Here is a 19948-nt window from a genome sequence, read left to right on the forward strand (position 1 = left end):
AGCCAGGCAGCAGCTTTGGAGGGCATCCCTTTCATCTAATAGTTTCCCTAAGACAGCTGAACAAATAGTAGCCTTCACCTTCTGCAGAGCTGCCAGTGGCACTGTGGAGTGATAGTTCTAATTAAACTATTAATTCAGGCTGTTGGATTAGGTAAGTTAGATAATATGACTCCTCCCTCAAAATATATGGCTTGATTACAGAAATCTTTAAATATAAAGAAATTATTAATTATGTGTGTACTAAATATATAAAATGAGGCAGCAGCCTTGGCTAGGTTCAAAATAATTGACTTTCCCTTCCACTTCAGAGTGGAAAGGCATTTTGGCTCAATTGTTGTCATAAAGATACAAGTCTTATGGCAACTTTTTAAAATTATTAAACACCAGCTAACAGAGAGGTCTCAGAATATAAGCATTCATGGGGAATTGCGGCCAAGTGGGGGCATTTTCAGTCCCTTCTCTCTGGACAGGCTTCATGGTCTATGTGTGATCTGTAAGCTCCTGGGGAGGTGAGAAGAGAAGGAGAAGAGGTGGCCAGTCATGGTGGGTCTTCAGTGTTCTGCAAAGATGGAGTGTGCAGCTTCCTCCCCCACCTTGCCAGCCTGAAAGAAAGGTACTGGGTCAAGTTTCTCAGCCTTTCTGCCGTCTTCCAAATGAAGGCACAGTTGTATCAATATGTTTAATGAAACAATTACCCTCTTAGTCGTTTCTTCCGAAGAGTCCTTTGTGAAAAGTGGAAATTTGTAATACTATAAAATGCTGCTTCTGTTTGCAGCTGTGAGCTATAGCAGATCAAGTTATCAGTTTTCTACCACAAGTCTTTAGTCCTATTGCCAACAACGACCTTATATGTGGCTATAAATCTTGCTGGAGCGTAACTGCATTTCACTGTAATGGGGTATGTTTTACATGCAGACAGACAGCATTAGGAATTCTGTGTGTAATAGCCAGTGCTTCCCAATATTCATGTCAAAACAGAGGATGTCGTACAGTGGACTGCAAAAGTCATTGAGACGTATTGCAGTTCTCTATCCCTAAGTACTCTGATTTTATCATGGCGGTGCTGCTCTAGTTCAGGAGTTTGTGGTATTCATTTTATAAACTTTATTCTGAGGTGCTTGCAGCTTTTCTGCTCCGCACATCAGATGCCATTCTGGAGAAGGAAATTCCCTGAACTCAGTTGCTATTGCTTTATCTATTTATTTTCTTTTTTTTGAGGTTAGAAACAGTTCAGTCAAAATGTGAATCTGACTTTAAAAATCCCACCTTTTTTGCAAGTATTGGAGTCATAGCAATTTTATAAGGCATTTGGAGACCCAAAATACAATAAGTACCTAATTTGAGTCACAAAAGAATCTATTTCCTATCTAAGTCAATTAGAAATATAACTTGGTTGTTTATCTAGCTCTAGGAACTTAAATGCCTTTGGGGAAAAAAAAGGCTCTAATTTTTTGGGACTCTTTTGAAAATTTAACCCTAAAGCTTGATTTTTTTCATGTGAAAGCCAATTTCTGGTACTGAGCTAAATAGAGAAATACATGAGTGTTGTGTCATGTATTTTATTTCAGAACTGTTCAGCTATTTCTGAATTTGAAATAATTAAAACTAAATATAGTTAGAATATCAATATCAATAAGCTCAATTATGACTTAAACAGAGCTGTCACTATTTGTGAGCCTAACCAACCCAAAATAGTATTTATTGTCTTGTAAAACTGTGAAAATGTTTGATGAAAGTACTCACTGGCTCTGATATTCCTGGTTGGGCAACAGCATGCCATTATTAAATCCCATTCCTGCATCGCATCTGTAGTCATTTTACAGTACCTTTTGGTCAAATTAAGTGCTGTGGTAAGTGTGTACAATTCCTATGGAGAACTGTAGGTTGTTATTCTTGAGCAAAATTTGGCATTTCACCTAGGTGTGTCTTGCCTCCCACTGAGCCTGTGTGCCACAGGGAGGCTGACTGTGGAGGAGAGCAGAGAAGTCGTAGAGACTAAAAGAGGAGCAGACTTGATAATAGTCTTCAGTGTACCTTTTGTTACTGCTGTTGTCAGCTTGCTCTTATGAAAAGGTAACCCTACAGCTAGCTTGTCCTCAACAGAGGCCACTGCTTGGGTTGAGGGTTTCAGATTCCTTCAGTCACATACACGTGCTTCAAACTGTAGTGCAAGTGGTGGAGGGAAAGGCTGTACAGCTCGCTGCTGGGAAAGGGGGAGTGGTTCAGTGACCAGAGAAAGCAGGTCACAGGGATGAATAGGGCAGGCTGTCAAGTTTGATACCCGATGCCAAAACTTCTGTGATCATTCCTGTCTTTATCCCTAAGAGGGTTTCTAAAATCTAATGGAAAGCTTTGGTTTCTATGAACACAATTTTAAAAATTATGTCTGGAGCTGTGAATGCTTATAGCAACTGTCCGGTGGCAGGTCTGTTTCAGAAAGATCCTTATGAATTCTTTCAAATGGTTTCTCAGAATGTCTAAAACATAAATCCATGACCTGCTCCTTCGTAAAAGCTGCAATTCTTTCTTAATTTCCAGAAGACATAAAATACCATTTGCATCAGTTTTCAAAAATGTAAGTTCTGTAGAAAGTCAAGTCTCATTTGGGCCTTGGAATCCATCTGTTGCATTCTGTACTTCCCAGAACCATAACAGTCTTCTTCAACCAAAAAAAGTACTAATAATATCATTTCAGTGGGCCTTTACAGGGTGTTTTTTTGGTGCAAATAGTCAAAGTCGTTACAATTGGTTCTCTTCTAGTGTTTAGTATTTGACTGCTGCACCCACCACCCAGCTCTGACACTCTTTGCCTGTAGCATTTGTGTTTCAGACTGGATACAGTCTGAAAATGTTAAAATTTCTTAAAAATCTCTAAAATTTTAAGGAATGTCACTGCTGTCCTATGTTTCAGGATTCTTAGCTTGAATTTGTCACATAACCTTTTGTACAACTTACATTTAAATGCACCTGTGTCTTCCGTTTCTGTCTGTTCTAGTAAGGGAATAACCTGTTACATAAAACATGCAAACTTTTAATGCTACACATTAGAAACCAGAGTTCACAGACTCTCCAAATGCTGGTCTGTACCTTGGAATTACACAGAGCAGAATGCCAGCTGCTTGGAGAGCATTTCTGAGCTGCCGCGTGTATGCTCTGGTTCAATTTTGTTTGCTCTGCTCCATGCACTGAAACTGATGTCTCTCAGATGTTTGTTACATTTCCTATTTTTTTTAAATGTTAATTCAGAGAAAGTTCATCAGGTGAAAAAAGTTAAGAAAGGTGACTGAATTGAAGCTCTTCCTCAGCCTCTGAAAAGACTCATCTTGCACACTGCAAAACACTAACAGATGCATGATCTAGCATGGGTACCAAAAGGTGCATTAGATGGTGTTCACAAAAGGTAGTTTAGAGCCAACAAGGTGCTGTTCAGACATCAAAAAATGTATAGCGTAGACATGACTCAAGAGAGCAGTTTGCTTTTCATAGTCTGGCTCATTGGAAGACATTAGTTGCTTCTGGCTTGAGCTATCTTTGTGGACTACAGAGATTACAGCCTTATGTGCATAAGGCACATGAAAAGTGTTATGTTGCCTCTTGCTGCCTTCTTTTTCTGTTGTTAATAGCATAAGCAAGGAGCAAAGCTGTATGCTAAGGTTTCCTGTGACCCTTAATTTCGATGCCCGCTATTTAAGTAGATTATTTTAACTGAAACATATTCTGTCTGCTCTAAATATTTGATAAACTGAAAACCCTAATAGTTTGCAAATAGAACAGGTCTCTCTCAAGGACAGTGTAATTTTAACTATATGCAGGCTTGATTCTGATCCAACTAAGAGACCAGACTGGCCACTCTGGACCAGGCAGAATTGGCTTCTATCCTTAAGAACACGGCCACGTTCACTGTAGCATTAGAAAGAGTCTCTTGTGGGCAAAATGATTTGGGTTCTCCTTTTGAAGTTTATTGTGCTATTTGACAAAAAGTGTCTACTTCTATTCATATCGGGTGTCAGAGTAGAAGACTTTATGCTGAGGAAAACCAAAATATATCACACAGCAATAAAAGAGAAAAATCAGAAAATAAATGGATCTTTTTATTTTTTCATTTTTCAGAATATTGCAACACTTTCACACTACTTCTGAGGATTACACCATCATTTTCACATCTGGATGCACAGCTGCGCTTAAACTGATAGCAGAATCGTTCCCTTGGATACCTGAAGGCACAAAGCAACCCAGCAGTCGATTTTGTTACTTAACTGACAGCCATACATCTGTGGTGGGTATGAGGGGGATAACTGCATCAATGAATGTCTTGTCTGTTCCAATAACACCACAAGAAATCTCGTTAGCGGAAAGCAGGTTACCAGCTGAAGAACAAAACTGCACGACACCTCATCTTTTCTCCTATCCAGCTCAGAGCAATTTTTCTGGTACCAAATATCCCCTTTCATGGATACAGGACATAAAATCTGGAAAACTCTGCCCCATCAAAACACCAGGGAAGTGGTTTATTCTACTAGATGCAGCTTCATACGTGAGCAGTTCTCCATTAGACCTGGGAGTTCATCAAGCTGACTTTATTCCCATCTCATTCTATAAGATCTTTGGATTCCCAACTGGTTTAGGAGCATTATTGGTAAACAACCGGATTGCTCCCCTCTTGAGGAAAACCTATTTCGGAGGTGGAACTGCAGCTGCCTACCTTGCAGGAGAGGATTTTTATTTCCCAAGGAAATCGATAGCAGAAAGGTAAGGCTTTGTTTAACAAAACAGATTTTTTGCTGATACTGTTTGCATCAGACAAATGTCTTAGGCTTGGTGTATGCACTGGACTGTGATGCCTGTGCTTTTTATGAAATTGGATAGGTATTTCACATCTCATTCAGTTTGTCTTAGTATTCTTCTTTCCTGTCTAAAGAACATCATCTGAAATATCTGCCTTCTTCTCCTGATCTAGTTTGTCACAACTTGTAAAAATATAAGACTTCATTCACTGACATAAAGGTCAGTCCATGCATTTTTTAGTTGGTATTTAAGACACCTCAGTGGAACTTTGATTTGTTTTTGAAACACTGCATCCAAAGCAGCCAGGCCAAGGTTGATCAAGTAGTGTAACGACCCTCAGTGAAACTGCAAAGTAAGGACTATTTATTTCACTGGAAAGGTGGCATGCTTTACTCTCAAGAGAAACATTATCAGAATAACATGTGCAGTGTTGTTACATATAACAGATATTTGTGGTGCTCTTATTCCCTGAATGAGGTTCTGAAGAAACAGCAAAACTCTCCAACAGAAAATAAAGGACACCTACAGAGGGTCGAACATATACACATAAGAAAATGCAGGGCAATGAATAAGCTTCCCCAGTCCCTTAACACCATGAAGTACCATTCATAGTGATGTTTGGTCTCTCTGCCTCTCTCCTTCGTGCCAGCAACAACTTACATAAATGCAGTAAAGGGTCTTCCTTCCTGTCTCACATCTGCACAAAAAAATGGCATTTAATCACAGAATCATAGAACAGTTTGGATTGGAAGGGACTTTAAAGATCATCTAGTTCCAAACCCCTGCCATGGGCAGGGACATCTTCCACTACAACAGGTTACTCAGAGCCCCATCCAATCCGGCCTTGAACACTTCCAGGGATGGGGCATCTACAACTTCTCTGGGCAGCCTTTTCCAGTGCCTCACCACCATCACAGCAAAAACATTCTTCTTTACATCTAATCTAAACCTGTCCTCTTCCAGTTTGAAGTCATTGCTTCTGGTCCTGTCACTGCATGCCCTTGTAAAAAGTTCCTCTGTAGTTCTCTTGTAGGCCTCCTTCAGGTACTGTTAGGCTGCTGTAAGGTCTCCCCTGAGCCTTCTCTTCTCCAAGCTAAACAACCACAACTCTCCTCCAAGCTAAACAACCACAACTCTCTCAGACTGTCTTTGTAGGAGAGGTACTCCAACCCTCTGAGCATCTTCATAACCCTCTTCTGGACTCACTCGAATGCTCCATGTGCTTCCCATGTTGGGGGCCCCAGAGCTGGATGCATTACTCCAGGTGGGGTCTCATGAGAGTGAAGTAGAACCACCTCCTTTGACCTTCTGGCCATTCTTTTTTTGATGAAACCCAGGACATGGTTGGCTTTTGAGCTTCAAGCACACATTGCTGGGTCATGTTGAGCTTCTTATAAACCAACATGTCCAAATTCTTCTCCCCAGGGCTGCTCTAAATCCATTCTCCACCACCTGTATTTGTGTTTGGGATTGCCCTGACCCATGTGCAGGACCTTTTACTTGTCTTTATTGAACTTCATGAGGTCTGCAAGGGGCTACCTCTCAAGTCTGTCAAGGTCCGTCTGGATGGCATCCCTTCCCTTTAGTGTGTCAGCTGCTCATAATTTCCAGGAGAATCTGCTCCGTGATCTTGCTGGACACCAAGGTAAGACTGAACAGTGTGTAGTTCCCCAGGTCTTTTTTTCCCTTTTTAAAAATGGGGGTTCCATTCAGTGGGAACTCCACTGAACTGCCGCAACTTCTCAAATACAATGGAAGGCACCTTTAGCCAGTTCCCTCAGGACCCACAGATACATCTTGTCAGGTCCCATGGACTTGTGGACCTTCAGGTTCCTTAGATGGTCTCAAACCTGATCTTTTCCTACCACAGTCCCTGCCTTCTGTGACTTGGGTGGTGTGGCTGGAGCACTTGCCAGCAAAGACAGAGGCAAAAAATTCATCAAGTGCTTCGGCCTTCTCCATATGCCGAGTAACCAGGTGTCATGTTTCCTTCTGGAGAGAGCCCGCATTTTCCCTAGTCTTCCTTTTACTACTGATGTGCCTACAACAGCTTTTGCTGTTGCCTTTGATGTCCCTATCTGGATTTAATTCTATCAGGGCTTTGGCTTTCCTAACCTGATCCCTAGCAGTTCAGACAATCTCTCTGTATTCCTTTCAGGCTACCTGTTCTTGCCTCCAGCCGCTGTAGGTTTCCTTTCTATGTTTGATTTTGTCCAGAGGCTCTTTGTTCATCCATACAGGTCTCCTGGAATTTTTATCTGAATTCCTCTTTGTTGAGATGCATTGCTCCTAGGCTTGGAGTAAGTGACCCTTGAATCTTAACCAGCTCTCTTGGGCCCCTCTTCCTTCCAGGGCTTTATCCCATAGTATTCAAACAAGTATTGAATATATGTATATATAATCTCCTTTCAGTTGTTTATGGATGTGTATTCAGAAGCACAATGTCCTGCATCTCCCAAGATGTAAATGTCTGACCTTTCACTGCATATGTAGTAATGCAAAATGACACTTCGTGTTTTGCACCTCTTCTAGGTGTGTGTTCTTAATGCTGCTGTGGCATTTTGGTCCTGGACTGGTAAATGCAGAGGCTGGCCGTGTTCAGGTGGCTCTTGCCATGTGAAGGCCATGCATCATTTCAGAATTGCATGTTGGCACAGATGATGTCCAGTTAATATTTTAATTTAGAAATAAAAACAGCAGAGAAACATCAGCATTCTGACCTCTGTTTCTGATTTTTCAAACCAAAAAGTCTTTGAAGTGCAGCACTCACTGAAAGTCAGGATGAAGGAGCACAGAAATCATGGGATCCCGGGGTGCTCCTGGATCACCTGCAAGCCAAAGAGGAAACCAGCTTTAATCTGATCTGGGCAGCTCTAATTTCTGAGCAGCTTTTCTACAGAAAAGTGATACACAACTCCTAAGATTGCATAGCAGATAAAAATATCTGAAATGTGGTTTAGATCTGAATTCTGCTTTTACACTTTTTTTAATTAACAATGTGGGAACCTTGAGGGGTACTCTGTCTCTGGTATCTTTGTCAAAAGTTTTCAGAGGTTGATCAATTATAAACCTTTCAGGAATTTGAGGCTCATACTGCTTCAAGGGCTTTCTTTACTGAATCAGAAGAAGGGCCTGCTTTAACCTTCTACTACAGAGTTATAAACAAAAGAATTTGATTTCTAAGTCAGGCTGGGTACAGAGTGTCTAATCTTGGTATGAGGGATACTAACTAAAATAATCAAATCTGACAGCTGGATACTAGTTCCTGTTAGATACCGAAGTGTCACACAGGCGGACTGAGTTATTGTTCATAGGTCAATATTTATGTTTGACCTCATCTAATCCTTTGGTTGTTATTTGAAACCCTAATATTTAAAAGTTCATGTTTAGAGCATCACTGATGCTGTCCATAATCCCTAGAGAACTGGAGAGGATTGAAGTTTTCAAGGTAAGTTAGGAATGACCTTTTTTTTTTCACTTTCTTGAAAAAAAAAAAAATGTGTTGTATTGACATTCTCAGTCAATGTGCTCCAAGCTATATCATCCAATACTTTTTTTTTTCAGCTGCTATGGGTTTGCTTTATTATGTTTTTTCAAATGTTTTCCTGATAATAAAATACAGAGAAGTTAGGAACTGGACTACTACACTTCAAATGAAATGCCAGGTCACCGTGGCCAAAGACAATACGATTACCTTATCTGAGGGCCATGTTTCCATTTCTTTGCTAGTGACTGAAACACTTGGGTCATTATTTCTCATATAAACAGCAACTCTAATCAGGTTTTATCCTTGTCAAATTGGAGTAAGGAGCCTCCGTCCTTGGAGGTGTTCAAACACAACTGGAGAAGAACCTGAGCAACTGCTCCAACTGGATGGACATGCTTTAGGCAGGAGGTGGGATTTGAGATTCCATGGGGTCCTTTGCAGCTTCTGTAATTGATTTTGTGCACCTCTTCTGAGCTCCATCTGCATTCTCTCTTCAGGCATTTCTTTGTGATTCCAGAAGGTTTTATTCTTAATTAAAAAAAAAAAAAAGCTTGTTTACACTATGTATTTAACATTCAGATTGAATACACTGAAACATGTAATTTCATGTGGTAATTCGTAAGAAACCTGAATTCTAGCAAATGTCATTGGAAAAGCGGATTTGGATATCTGTATCTGAGTACCATTAGCAGAAGGTGTTTCCTGTTCACACATAATCTAAGAGCAATGTACTAAGGAAATAACTTGTTCTAAGTCAAGGTGAAACTTGAGTGGAGATATGTAATGAGAAGTTGTTTATTCCTCTTTCCTTCCCGGGATGTCAAAATGGTTACCTTTTTTCTTAATGGATACAGCTTTTGCTAGTGTTTCTTGTGCTTTATTTTGTGATTCCTGCTGTATAAATTATTGTATCACAGTCTCTTTTACATTTCTTTATTACCCTTAAATCACTTCCACATTTTCCCATTTCATGTCAGTAGCCAGTCTTCCTATCTCAACCTTTAAAATCATGTTTATTGTATTTTCATCCTTATATCAAACAGCTTGACAAATTATTATTATCATTCACAAATCTAACCTCATTTCCCATGGTTTTTTTTCTGCACAGCATGAGATAATAAAATAATATGATTATGTATAGCAAGAATTCAGCGATAAAATATTCATCATCTGTCCTATTTTTCTTTTGTAACTGGGAGTGCTGTTCAAAATCTGATCATCCCAGAATTTATGACTAAGGGAAAAGGAGCTGTTGTGTTATCTGTAAATTGGATATCTGCATCTTAGACTACCAGCGTGAAATATCTAGTGCATTAGCTGTTGTGTGTTTTTCATTTCCAAATGCATTTTCAAAAGCTTTGGAAATCCAGATGGCATGACTTTGTCCCTGATGAGTTTTAGTGGCTCTTGCCTCTGCTTCTTGAATGATTTGACAGTCACAAAGCAACACCCACACTTTTGTAGTCTATGTGCATTGTACTTAACCAAAGCAGGTTTCTTTATTCTTGACGCTGTAGCTAGAAATGACTGGGACAACTCTGCACATGCTTGTGCAGGTATGTGTTTAGTGACACGGTTTAGATTCTCAGTTGCATGCTGAGTTTGTGCCTGGTGCAGGGAAGGGAAAGGAAGGAAGGAGTGGGAAATGGAGGCAGAAAGGTAAGGATGAATACTAGGATCCCAAGACAAAATCGAGAGTTGAGACAAAATCCTGAGGCTGGGTGGTGGATATGGAGCAGCTCAAGAATCCTTTGGCAAAAAAGCTGATCTTTGGTTGAAGTTGCCTATTTAGCACGATTGACTGTTTCTGTCAGCATAGAAAGAATATAGTGACAGGTGCTGGTTTGTTCCGTAGAAGCTCTTCATAGTGCATAGAAACCACCTAGGGTCTGAATTGTGTTTAGAAGAGCACAGTCTTTATGTAAAAGCTCCCCCGGTAGTCTAGCATATACCCATTGGCTCCACACACAAGGACTCTGCCTGTCCATGATTACTTTAATGTCATAGGTGGACTTAAATATTAACCTATCTACTAGTACATTTTTTCAGGCATTTTTTTATGCTGCTTCCACATTTTTATGATGTTTAGAGATCTCCAAACAGGACCACTTATGGGGGAATTTCCAAATCTGTAAAATTCCTGAACAAACACCCTTTCAAACAGCAGTGATGACTTTCAGACAAGATACTTGGGAAGTGACAGGGGTCTTCATCTAATTTCTAATAGGTGTTTGCACCGTGAGACTACCTTCTGCACCTTACAGAGCTGTTGCAGCCACTGACAGAGACTTGTAAGCTTGAACAGGGAAGAAGAGGGTGAACAAATCTCCTCCTTCCCCTCAGCCCCCAGTGCCACTGCGTTCTGCAGAGATGAAAGGACAGAGGTCATTAAGGAGGACTGTGTAGGATCGTCACACAGCTGCTCTTCCTTTCTGAAAGGCAGACAAAATCCTTTCATTTAACTGATAAAACTTAATTCTGACAACTTTTACAACTGTTTTTCAAAACAAGAGCTGTGAAAAAATAAAAGGGGGCTTTTTCCCTTTCTGAGTAACTATAAGAAGGTTCAAGTAACCCGTTTTTCTTTTTCTTTTCTGCTGAACTGGAAGTATCTGCTGGAAAGCTTCGTGCAGTCTGTCTTATTACCTCTCAACACATCCAAGGTAGCAGTTGACATTTGATATGTTTTGCTGCCAGCCAGCCAGCTTCTTCAGTGTTTGATGCAAAAGAAAGCTTTTTATTTTTAATACTGAAGTTGTCCAATTCCCCAAAAACTCAGCATAGTCATAATAAACTGAAAATTGTACACCAGAGACCCAAACAGTATCCTGAGGGTATCACTTTTGATCTTGATTCACCATGATTCACCTTAAATGCTGACTCTGGGATAAACTGAAAGCAGTGCCTCTGATAAATGCTTGTAGAGTGCAACCAGCCACTTAAAAACACGTTTGCTAAGTTGGATTAGTGGGCAGTCACCCGAAGAAAAGCAGTAATACAGGTAAAACATTGAAGAGGCAATACAATTGGCAGAGGTGGCTTCTGTTAGCCAACTCCACCTGTATTTATTTGTACACTCCTGGAGTGTCTTTGTGCTAAACTGCAATCTGCAGTAAGGAAATGAATACAGAGGAAGATATTTTCCTCAGGTAGGAGAGGCAGTGGATTTTGCATGCTTTTTTGAAATGTTCAGCAAAACAAAATTAATAAAAAATAGAAATGCAAAGAATTTTTTAACTGTACTGTGGATTCTCTTACTTGGAAGTAGGAACCAAACTAACCATGTTTCTTCTTTCATTGTTCACGTCTTACTGAAAGCCAGTAGTAATCATGAGCCTAATGTTAGCCACATGCCCAGTGCAAAGAGGCTCATGTAAATCACATCAAGCACCAGTCTCTATTGTTAGGAAACTCCATCCCAGTATATGGCTGGAACCAAATTATTAATTTATTAAATAAACCTTAAAAACCTTATAAACTTCTAGAGAGCTACAATGCATTCATTTTGTAAAAAGAGAAATGTGGATCTCATTATAAAATGCATTTTTCTTAAAATATAAAGTGTTTGAGATGCTAGCAAGAATGAAAGTAATTCTTTCTTGGTATAAAACAAAGATTTGCTCTATACCAAGATTTGATTTTGCCCTTGATCAAATAGAGTAAAAATTTTGCTTGAACTGGGACATATCTTTGCAGTCATTGTGGCTAAAAAGTTGTCATGACATAGTTTTACCCGAGGGAGTTCTTGTGCTCAAGTTTAGAATCAAACCTTTTCCCAGCCTTTTCCCTAAGACTTCTCTAAAAGGTTTTGTGAATTTCTAGAACCAGCTATTGTGATTCTATAGAATTAGTCTTCTGCTGAGAAATTTATGGTACATTTTTGATTGCGCTTTGTAGATTTTACATGTGTGATTGATTAGCCTGTTTGACATATGAGGAAAAATAATGGCAACTTGTTTGGCATAAAAATCACATTTTTTTTATTTACCATTTGTACTGTGTACTTGGAGTATCTTGATATTGGATGTAAAAAGGTGAGGCTGGCTTTTTGACCCAGACTGTATTTACAATATACAAGTCCTGTTCAGTTAATGTTAGGGAATTGATTTACTTTAAAGCACAGGACTTAAAGCTTTTGCTCTCTCATTTTACCTCAGGCAGTTCTTAGTAACTGGAATTGCTGTAAATACTCTACGGTATAGTATATAATTAGTATAATGCTCTTTGTTTGACTTCTGAAGTCTTTGAGACAAAAGCATGTGCTAAGGCAGGCATATGGAAGAGCTGTAACTAGTATCAGGGGGTCAATTTAGATATTTAACATTATTTTAACCTACTTTTAGTGTGCTCTGAATCCTCTGGCGTGTGTGTGTATGTGTTTTAAATACTCTCCACAGCAATGCTGAAATTGTTCTGAGTTGGCTGCTGAAGCTTTATTGGCTCCTTTAGAGTGAGTTTGGTCTGGGTTTACATAATGCAGCCTGAGATGTGCAGAAAGCAACATATGCTGCCTGCAGACCTGGTCCTGCACAGAGGATATCCTTATTCTGTCTTCAGAACCTCCCAAAAAGGGAGAAATCCTACTCACATCTTCCCTCCTTCCCCAGGAAAGCAATTATTGCTTTCTCTAACCTTTTGGGGAGGGCTGGGAAGGGAGGATGTGTGTGTGGGTATGTGTGTGTTTCCATGTTCCTTCCTTGTCCTCTAGTAGCTGTGCTGCCCAAACAGTGGAATGAGTGGTAAGAAGGTCGTCAGGGAAGGAAATGACCATGACAAGGTGTTTATATTTTCCATTTGGGGATTTTTTTAAAAGCATGAGATAATGTGAGCAGGAGAAAGGCATGAGATAATAGAAATTAGAAAAAGCAGAATGGAGATGGCAAAAATGGAGGAAAAGTTGAAACAACATCTGTAAGTGGCAGCACCAAGCCCCAGATAGAGTGATGTGAGGATGATAGTGCCTTCTGTGAGGGTGGCAGCTCTGCTTGGAGAGAGTCAGATCTGCCACATCCACATGAGGGGAGCTCCTTCAGGCAGGATGGGGAAGACCTGGGACATTAGGAGTAGGTGGGGAAATTCATGAAATGTAGCTCAATGTCTCTGTCTCTTCCTGTGTCTCTGACCTGCAAATGAGTAGTGATGGCTCATTGGAAGCTGTCATTAGTTTTGGATCTGGACCGTTCCTGTGAGCATGTATCAAAGCTTCTGGCATCTGTTCTGCATGGATGCTGCAACAGTGGGCTCCAAAGCAGCCATTGCAATCTGTGGTTTCCACAGATTTTCTGGGTTTTTGAGTAAATGAGTTCAAACTGCAGGATACTGCTGTGCATGGCTGCCATACCACCTAGTCCTTCTGACAGGGACTTCAGCTTGTACTTCAAGTAAATAAGTTTATGCTAATTTCAGTGCTGTATTTCTGTGTTGATCCTTTTGGAAGCAAAACTTTTAGGAAATACTTACTTTCTGCCTTCTCTCAGCAGATCCTGTCCTCCTACTACTTGTGTGAATTTAGTTTATTCTTTTTTTTCCATAAACAGTGGGCAGAGGGATTCATGGTAAAGTACCTGGCAATTAAAATTACTGACTGAATGTCATCCAAATTTGGTTATTCCAAGATGGACTAGGTAATTTCCTTTAACATTTTGTCCTTAATGCAAATAATCATTAGACAATGAAAAAGTATACTCCTCTAATGGAAAATCATACTGAGGTTATGTCAGGAAATGCCTGACCACAAATGACGAAGCATCTCCTTTAATGTAATATACTAATACACCATAATATCATGAGTTGATTGTAATCATTCTTGCTTTTATTAGCCTATTCCAGGGAGAAGGGACTAAAACCAGGTTTTTAGCCTGTTGTGCATTAATCCCTTGAGATCTATTAACTCACCATAAAGGCTTCACCAAAGGAGATCAAGACATCCCTGTATATCACATGGCAATCATAGATTTGATCTTTTGAAAGAGATCTTCGCCTTCACTGGACTTTTTTCTAGTCCACTGACTTCCTTCCACTCACAATTATGCTTCTAAAACCGTTCTTGAAAGGTATTCTTGATTAGACTTTTTCTTGTCCGTACCATCAGAGATAAGTCTTATTTAAGAAAAGGATATGTTTTTGCAGTCTAAATAATATCAGAATGCAAGCAAGCAAGTTGAAATGCCATAAAGGTTTCTCTATTAATTGTAGAAGATTCACAAAACTATCTTAAATTTAATGACTAAGATTATGTGACTTCTTATTTGATACCTGTATTATTTTATATTTTATTTATAGCTAAGCTACAGAGAGCTCCATATTTTAAAAGTTTAGTGAACAGTGGCTTCCTAGTGGTAAAAAAGAGATATATTGAAACAGGGTAGTTTAAATCTTTAGATTACACAACTCAGGCTTGTATTTGAAGATTACAAGTACAAGCACGGGTTTGTTTTTGGTTTTTTGGGGGGTTTGTTTTTTTTTTTAAACCTTCTTACTAGTCAAATATATGCAAGAGTACATCTGGCAGTTGTGCTCTTGGGAACCCGCGAAAGAAACATCTACAGGCTTTTCAAACAGATTTAATTTAGAAGAAAAAGGAAAATATTGATGCTCTTGAGAAAAAAAGGTTTTACAGTCTTTCTTGACTTTTACATATAAGCAACGGTTTCCAAAACAGGAAATACACAGATTTGATTAAACACTTGGCTGTCACATTTCAGTCTGTTCATGTTCAATTAAAAAATTCAAAGGGATTCTCTAGCATTATTATAATCTACTTTTTTAATATCTAGGCATTTAAACTATCAAATGACATCTGCTATGACTTAATAACTGTGTCAAATGATTGTAATAGCTTTGTTTTTGGTGAATTCTGTGATAAAATGTTTCAGAGTTACAGCAGGAATAGTGCTTATGCTGAAAGGATTGTATTTCCTATTTCATACTTTATGGCAGACATTTTGCAGTTATGTTTTCAGGTAGTACTCTAAAGTGGCCGCTTTTTTTTTTTTTAAATTATTGCTGATGTCAACAGTCTGTAAGTTCAGCAATGTAGATTGCATGGATTTTCTCCATAACATCCACTGCTAAAAAGTTATTATTATGAATCTAACTCTTCCTATCACTCAGTTTTGCTCTAAATTAGAGGTGTCTTGGTTGGTCTGAAGTTAGCTACGTAGCTAGTATGTGACCGATTTAAGTGAGAAAAATGTTGTGCTGCTTTTGTCAGTGACAGATTTAGCATAATCTGTCCCCTTGGGCAAATCGATAAATTGATTCTAAGTAACAGGAACCCAGTTAACCCTTCCTACAAAAGAAAGTTGTTTGGGGTTTTTTTAAATTTTTTCTGCTGTCACTATATGAATGAAGGCAACTGCTTTGAAGTCCTCAAAGAAGGATGTTGGTCATGTTATTTTTTTTAGATCTTCAGTTTTGTGTATATACATTTTTCCCATGTTTCATCCTGATGGGTTAGTTTAGAAGGACTGTATCAAAATAAAGAGCCACAGTTATTGTTAGCCCTAGATTTTCTGACTTTGTCTTGAGAAAGATAAAAGATAAACCTTGCATGAGCTTTTATCAAATTAAAGAAAGGATATGTGTACATATAAGAAATATAAACCTTCACTGCCGAATACCAATATGTGAATAACAAGTCATCTCTAATCATCTTTTACTGATAAACATTTGTAACACTTTTCTAGTACAGTTCGGATCACACCTCTGTGTGGCAGAAATCCTTCAAGATAAGCCTTTGTACATCAGACACTTACTTTAGTATGGCCCTTTGCTAGCACAGCACATGTAGTGTCAGAGAGGTTGTACTCTGTTGCACTAAAAGCCTAGGAAGAGCCTTCCCAGGCTTTCAAAAACATGATGCAGTAAATGTGAATGCCACAAGCTCTTTCAGAGGAGAGTTACCAAACTGCTGTGTAGGGGCCTTTTGGCCCATTTCACCTCCTGTTGGACTCAACAGGACACCTTTGATTATGTTCTGTATGCCAAATATAATCCATTTAAATAATTTACATTGATTTTAAAAAAACCCATGAATTCTCATTGATTCTCTATATAGACATTCCTAGCTGATTTTCCTAGGCAGATTGCTACAGAATTGCTGATGAACAGGAAAACCACTCTCTAAATGTTCATAAGAATTACAGTTTTGGCATTTAATGATTAAATTAAAACAAAACCAAGTAAGACCATGCACTTCAGCTGATTTTTCCCAAAGAATCTGGCATTTTATATGTATGAATAAGGACACTCATAGGCAAGAAGCCATAGTAGACTTACCAGTAGACAGGTGACTATGGAAGAATTCCTCCTGGCAAGCTTTGACTGCATGTAAGTGTACATTCTGTATGTCAACTTCATGCAGCTGTAACTCTTCCTTCTGTCTGATACCAGCTGGTGGGGTTTACAAGGAGTTTTACAAATAGAAGTACAAGATGCAGTTTTAAATTTTAGTGAGGACTAAATGCTGTGGTGTGGTTAACCAAAACTTGATAAGGGACTTGGCATGCAAAATGTTTTAAACAATAGGACATAATGAAGCCAGCTTTGTCTTAATAACATGTTGCATTTTCAAGAAGGTTGAGTTCCTTTGTAATTTTTCTTGTTTGTATTCTTTATATTGTGTTGCTTATGTAAGTTCACAGCAGAGTACAGGTAAACATTATGAATAGAACTGATGTAAAATTTTAACTCCATCCAAGAAGACGTGTAGACACATATGAATGTGTTCAGATTTTACAAAATGTTAATCAAACTGTACTATACTTTTCTTGGTAAAGGAACGTGTTTTTTTAAATTTTTAGTGGGCCAGTTTGTAGCAGACATCCTAAATATTTTCTGTAAATACTTCTATTATGGAATAAAGTATATGAAGATTAATGCCCACAACATAAACACACCTGTGATCTTCATTCATATGAACTATGTATAGGAATATACATGTAGATACATTCATTTTGTGTTCCCTGAAAATTTCTCTAATACCTGCATGCTATTAACATTGTCACCAAATCCTTAATGTGATACTGTGCACACTGTAGTGGATGTGTGCCTTTTAAGATCAACTACATGAAATTTTCAGAAATACAGATTATTTGACAAATCAAACTTAGAGTATAACTACAGTTAAAGTATAGGGAATATGGGTTTTATTTCAGTTTCCGTGTGCAATAAAATGTAAATTTACACATACTTCTGCCATGCAGGGTGTATGGAATAAATTCTCATTTAATCTCCCTTCCTGTCTGATGAACTCAAATGCAGAATTGTAAGTCTAAGATAAAGAAAGATTTCTTATCCTAGCCTGGTTTATTTAAATTATGAGCTAAAGATGGGAATGTGAATCTTGAAGTCATTTTGTAGTTAATGAAGCAGTTATAACCAACAAGATCTACCTTCAGCTATTTTAATGGCCACAGGAATGTTAAAACTTATATAATCAGAAGAATTCTCAGCAGAACATCTTATTTAAGTAAATTTTTCTTATCTCTGCTGCTTTCCCAAGCTAAAGATTAATAATCCATTAATTTAACATTTCTGATTTTTTTTCCTCAGGTACATAAAGAATTTAAAAAGGAAAGCCCAACCATCATTAAATACCACGTGGGGTTCATTCAGATACTTTTTTAATCTACAGTGGCATATGAAACGATGTGAAAGTACTTGACAAGTCTGTCAAATTTGCTCTTGTGTGGGTGTCCTGGAGGAAGAATAATAATCACTCACTATATTCATGTCTGCAAATTGCACTGTCAACACATTTTCCAGGTGCAAATGATCTGTATGGAAAGGAAAACTGTATACACACAAACTAGAGGGAGAGTATGCCACTAGTGAGTTTTTTCATAGAATTACTGACCAAACAATATCTAAGCCATAGGGATGGACGCAGCATATTGCATTGACGAATATTTTTCCTCCAGCTTACATTCAGAACTCTTTCTCCTTCCAAGACTATTGAAGATCTAAGCCTGTAGCTAATATCCGGAGTAACAGAGGTGTGGGACTCTGTGTCTCATGACAGGGTAATTTTCAATTCCTCATGGTTCCGTGTGTAAGCCCTATTTTATGACCTTTGCCTTTGAATTCTGGCTGGCCAAGCAGCATCTGAGCCAATGACCTGGCAAACAAGACTGATCAGTGTGCTGCATCAGAGGGTGAGCAATAGCTACAATACTCTATTCCTAACTATTTCTAATTTTGCTGGACGATTTGCCCTGCCTTGCTGTCAGCATGTCTGTAGATTTAACTGTACAGAAGGTAAAAATAGAAGCCTTGTCACCTATTCATGTTTTCTCTGGGCTGTGCTGAGGTGCCTATTGATTACAGCTACAGATAAAAGTTTAGAAAACATTGGAAGAACTTGATGTTAAAGGAAACATCAACATATCAACTCTGTAAACTTCTAATGGCTTGACTGTCTTAGGGCTCCTTGTGATCCAAAAAGTCTTCGAGTGATGCTGTCCTGTGAAAAAATAATGTGAATCTTAATTATGTCTATAATAATAGTTAATTAATCACCTAATTTCAAACTGCTAAATTTCCAGGCATACACTTCTTTTTTGAAGTGTTCATACGAGATTATTTGCACTATTCTTGTGCCCATTCGGTTTCCGTTGAAAACCTAAATACATGAAAAATTCTCTAATTCAAAGTTTTCATTTAGGGAAGAGGCCAAAACCCAAACACTGAACACATCTGTTTTCTTCTCACAAGTAGGAGGTTTTAAGCCTGCTTCTGTGTTGCAGACAGTGCATAGTGCTGTAGCCAGAAGAATTCAGCCAAATTTTTGCCCCTGAGAATCCAAGGACGTGGGACCTCTTGTAGTCACAATGTCTAAAATGCAAGTGAAGCAAGGCTCATAAGTTGCAGTAACATAATTTATGGGACTACCTGCTACAGCTGGGAAATCTGTTTACCTTTTTTATAAAACTTGCCTTCCAAGCTTTAGACAACATTAAATCAGAGAGTGTTTGCTGGTACTCCACTGAAAATAAATTGACATCCAGTCACTGCCTCCTGCTTCTTGTCCATTTCTCCCTAAGTCAAAACCAGAATTCTTTGAAGTTTAATTTCTAGGAAACAACCTTATTGTAGAGGATGAAATTTAGTTCTTAAACCTGAAGGAAAACACAATATAACTTTATTTTTACTGGATCAGAGACTTTATGGCTTCATATACCACAGTGATTTGACATCCCATGGTGATATAATTACTATATGCATTACAGATCTGCAGGAAAAAAATAAAGCAATGGCAGTACTATTTGTCAGATTTCCATAGGGAAAAATATCTTTGGCATCTGTTTCAGTTTGCAGGAAAAAAAAAGGAAGAAAATACTTTTAGCAGTCTTTGCATGACATTAAGCTAAACTGCACAGTAAAAGAAAGATAATCTCCTTTATAAAATACCTCTGAATAAACCCTAATCCTAAAAGGAAGAAAAAATAGTTACCAGTAGTATTTTATATCTATGGGATTGTTTTAAATTTCAATATACTTAGATTTTTAGACAGCATCTTTCACTCAGAGATGAACTTGATCTGCTACCTCGGGCAACAACATAATCGGTGAGGCATAGTGTCTATCGTGTTTTCTCTATTTGTTTAATAATGTACATATCTACAGACCCAATTAGGTTTGGAAGCTCAGGTCCCTGCTGGGCGTTCTTGCAGT

General features: G+C 38.5%; 1 protein-coding gene across 2 annotated transcripts in view; it reads left to right on the forward strand.

Moving 5' to 3' along the window:
- The window catches only part of MOCOS (molybdenum cofactor sulfurase), a 217450-nt gene that overhangs the window by 86491 nt on the left and 111011 nt on the right, over positions 1-19948 (forward strand). For both annotated transcript variants that reach the window (XM_064659925.1, XM_064659930.1), the window contains one exon: positions 4111-4749. In XM_064659925.1, coding sequence (XP_064515995.1) covers positions 4111-4749 — 639 coding nt within the window. The remainder of the gene's footprint in view (positions 1-4110; positions 4750-19948) is intronic.

The sequence above is a fragment of the Pseudopipra pipra genome, chromosome 1, assembly GCF_036250125.1.
Source record: "Pseudopipra pipra isolate bDixPip1 chromosome 1, bDixPip1.hap1, whole genome shotgun sequence".
NCBI classification, from domain to species: domain Eukaryota; kingdom Metazoa; phylum Chordata; class Aves; order Passeriformes; family Pipridae; genus Pseudopipra; species Pseudopipra pipra.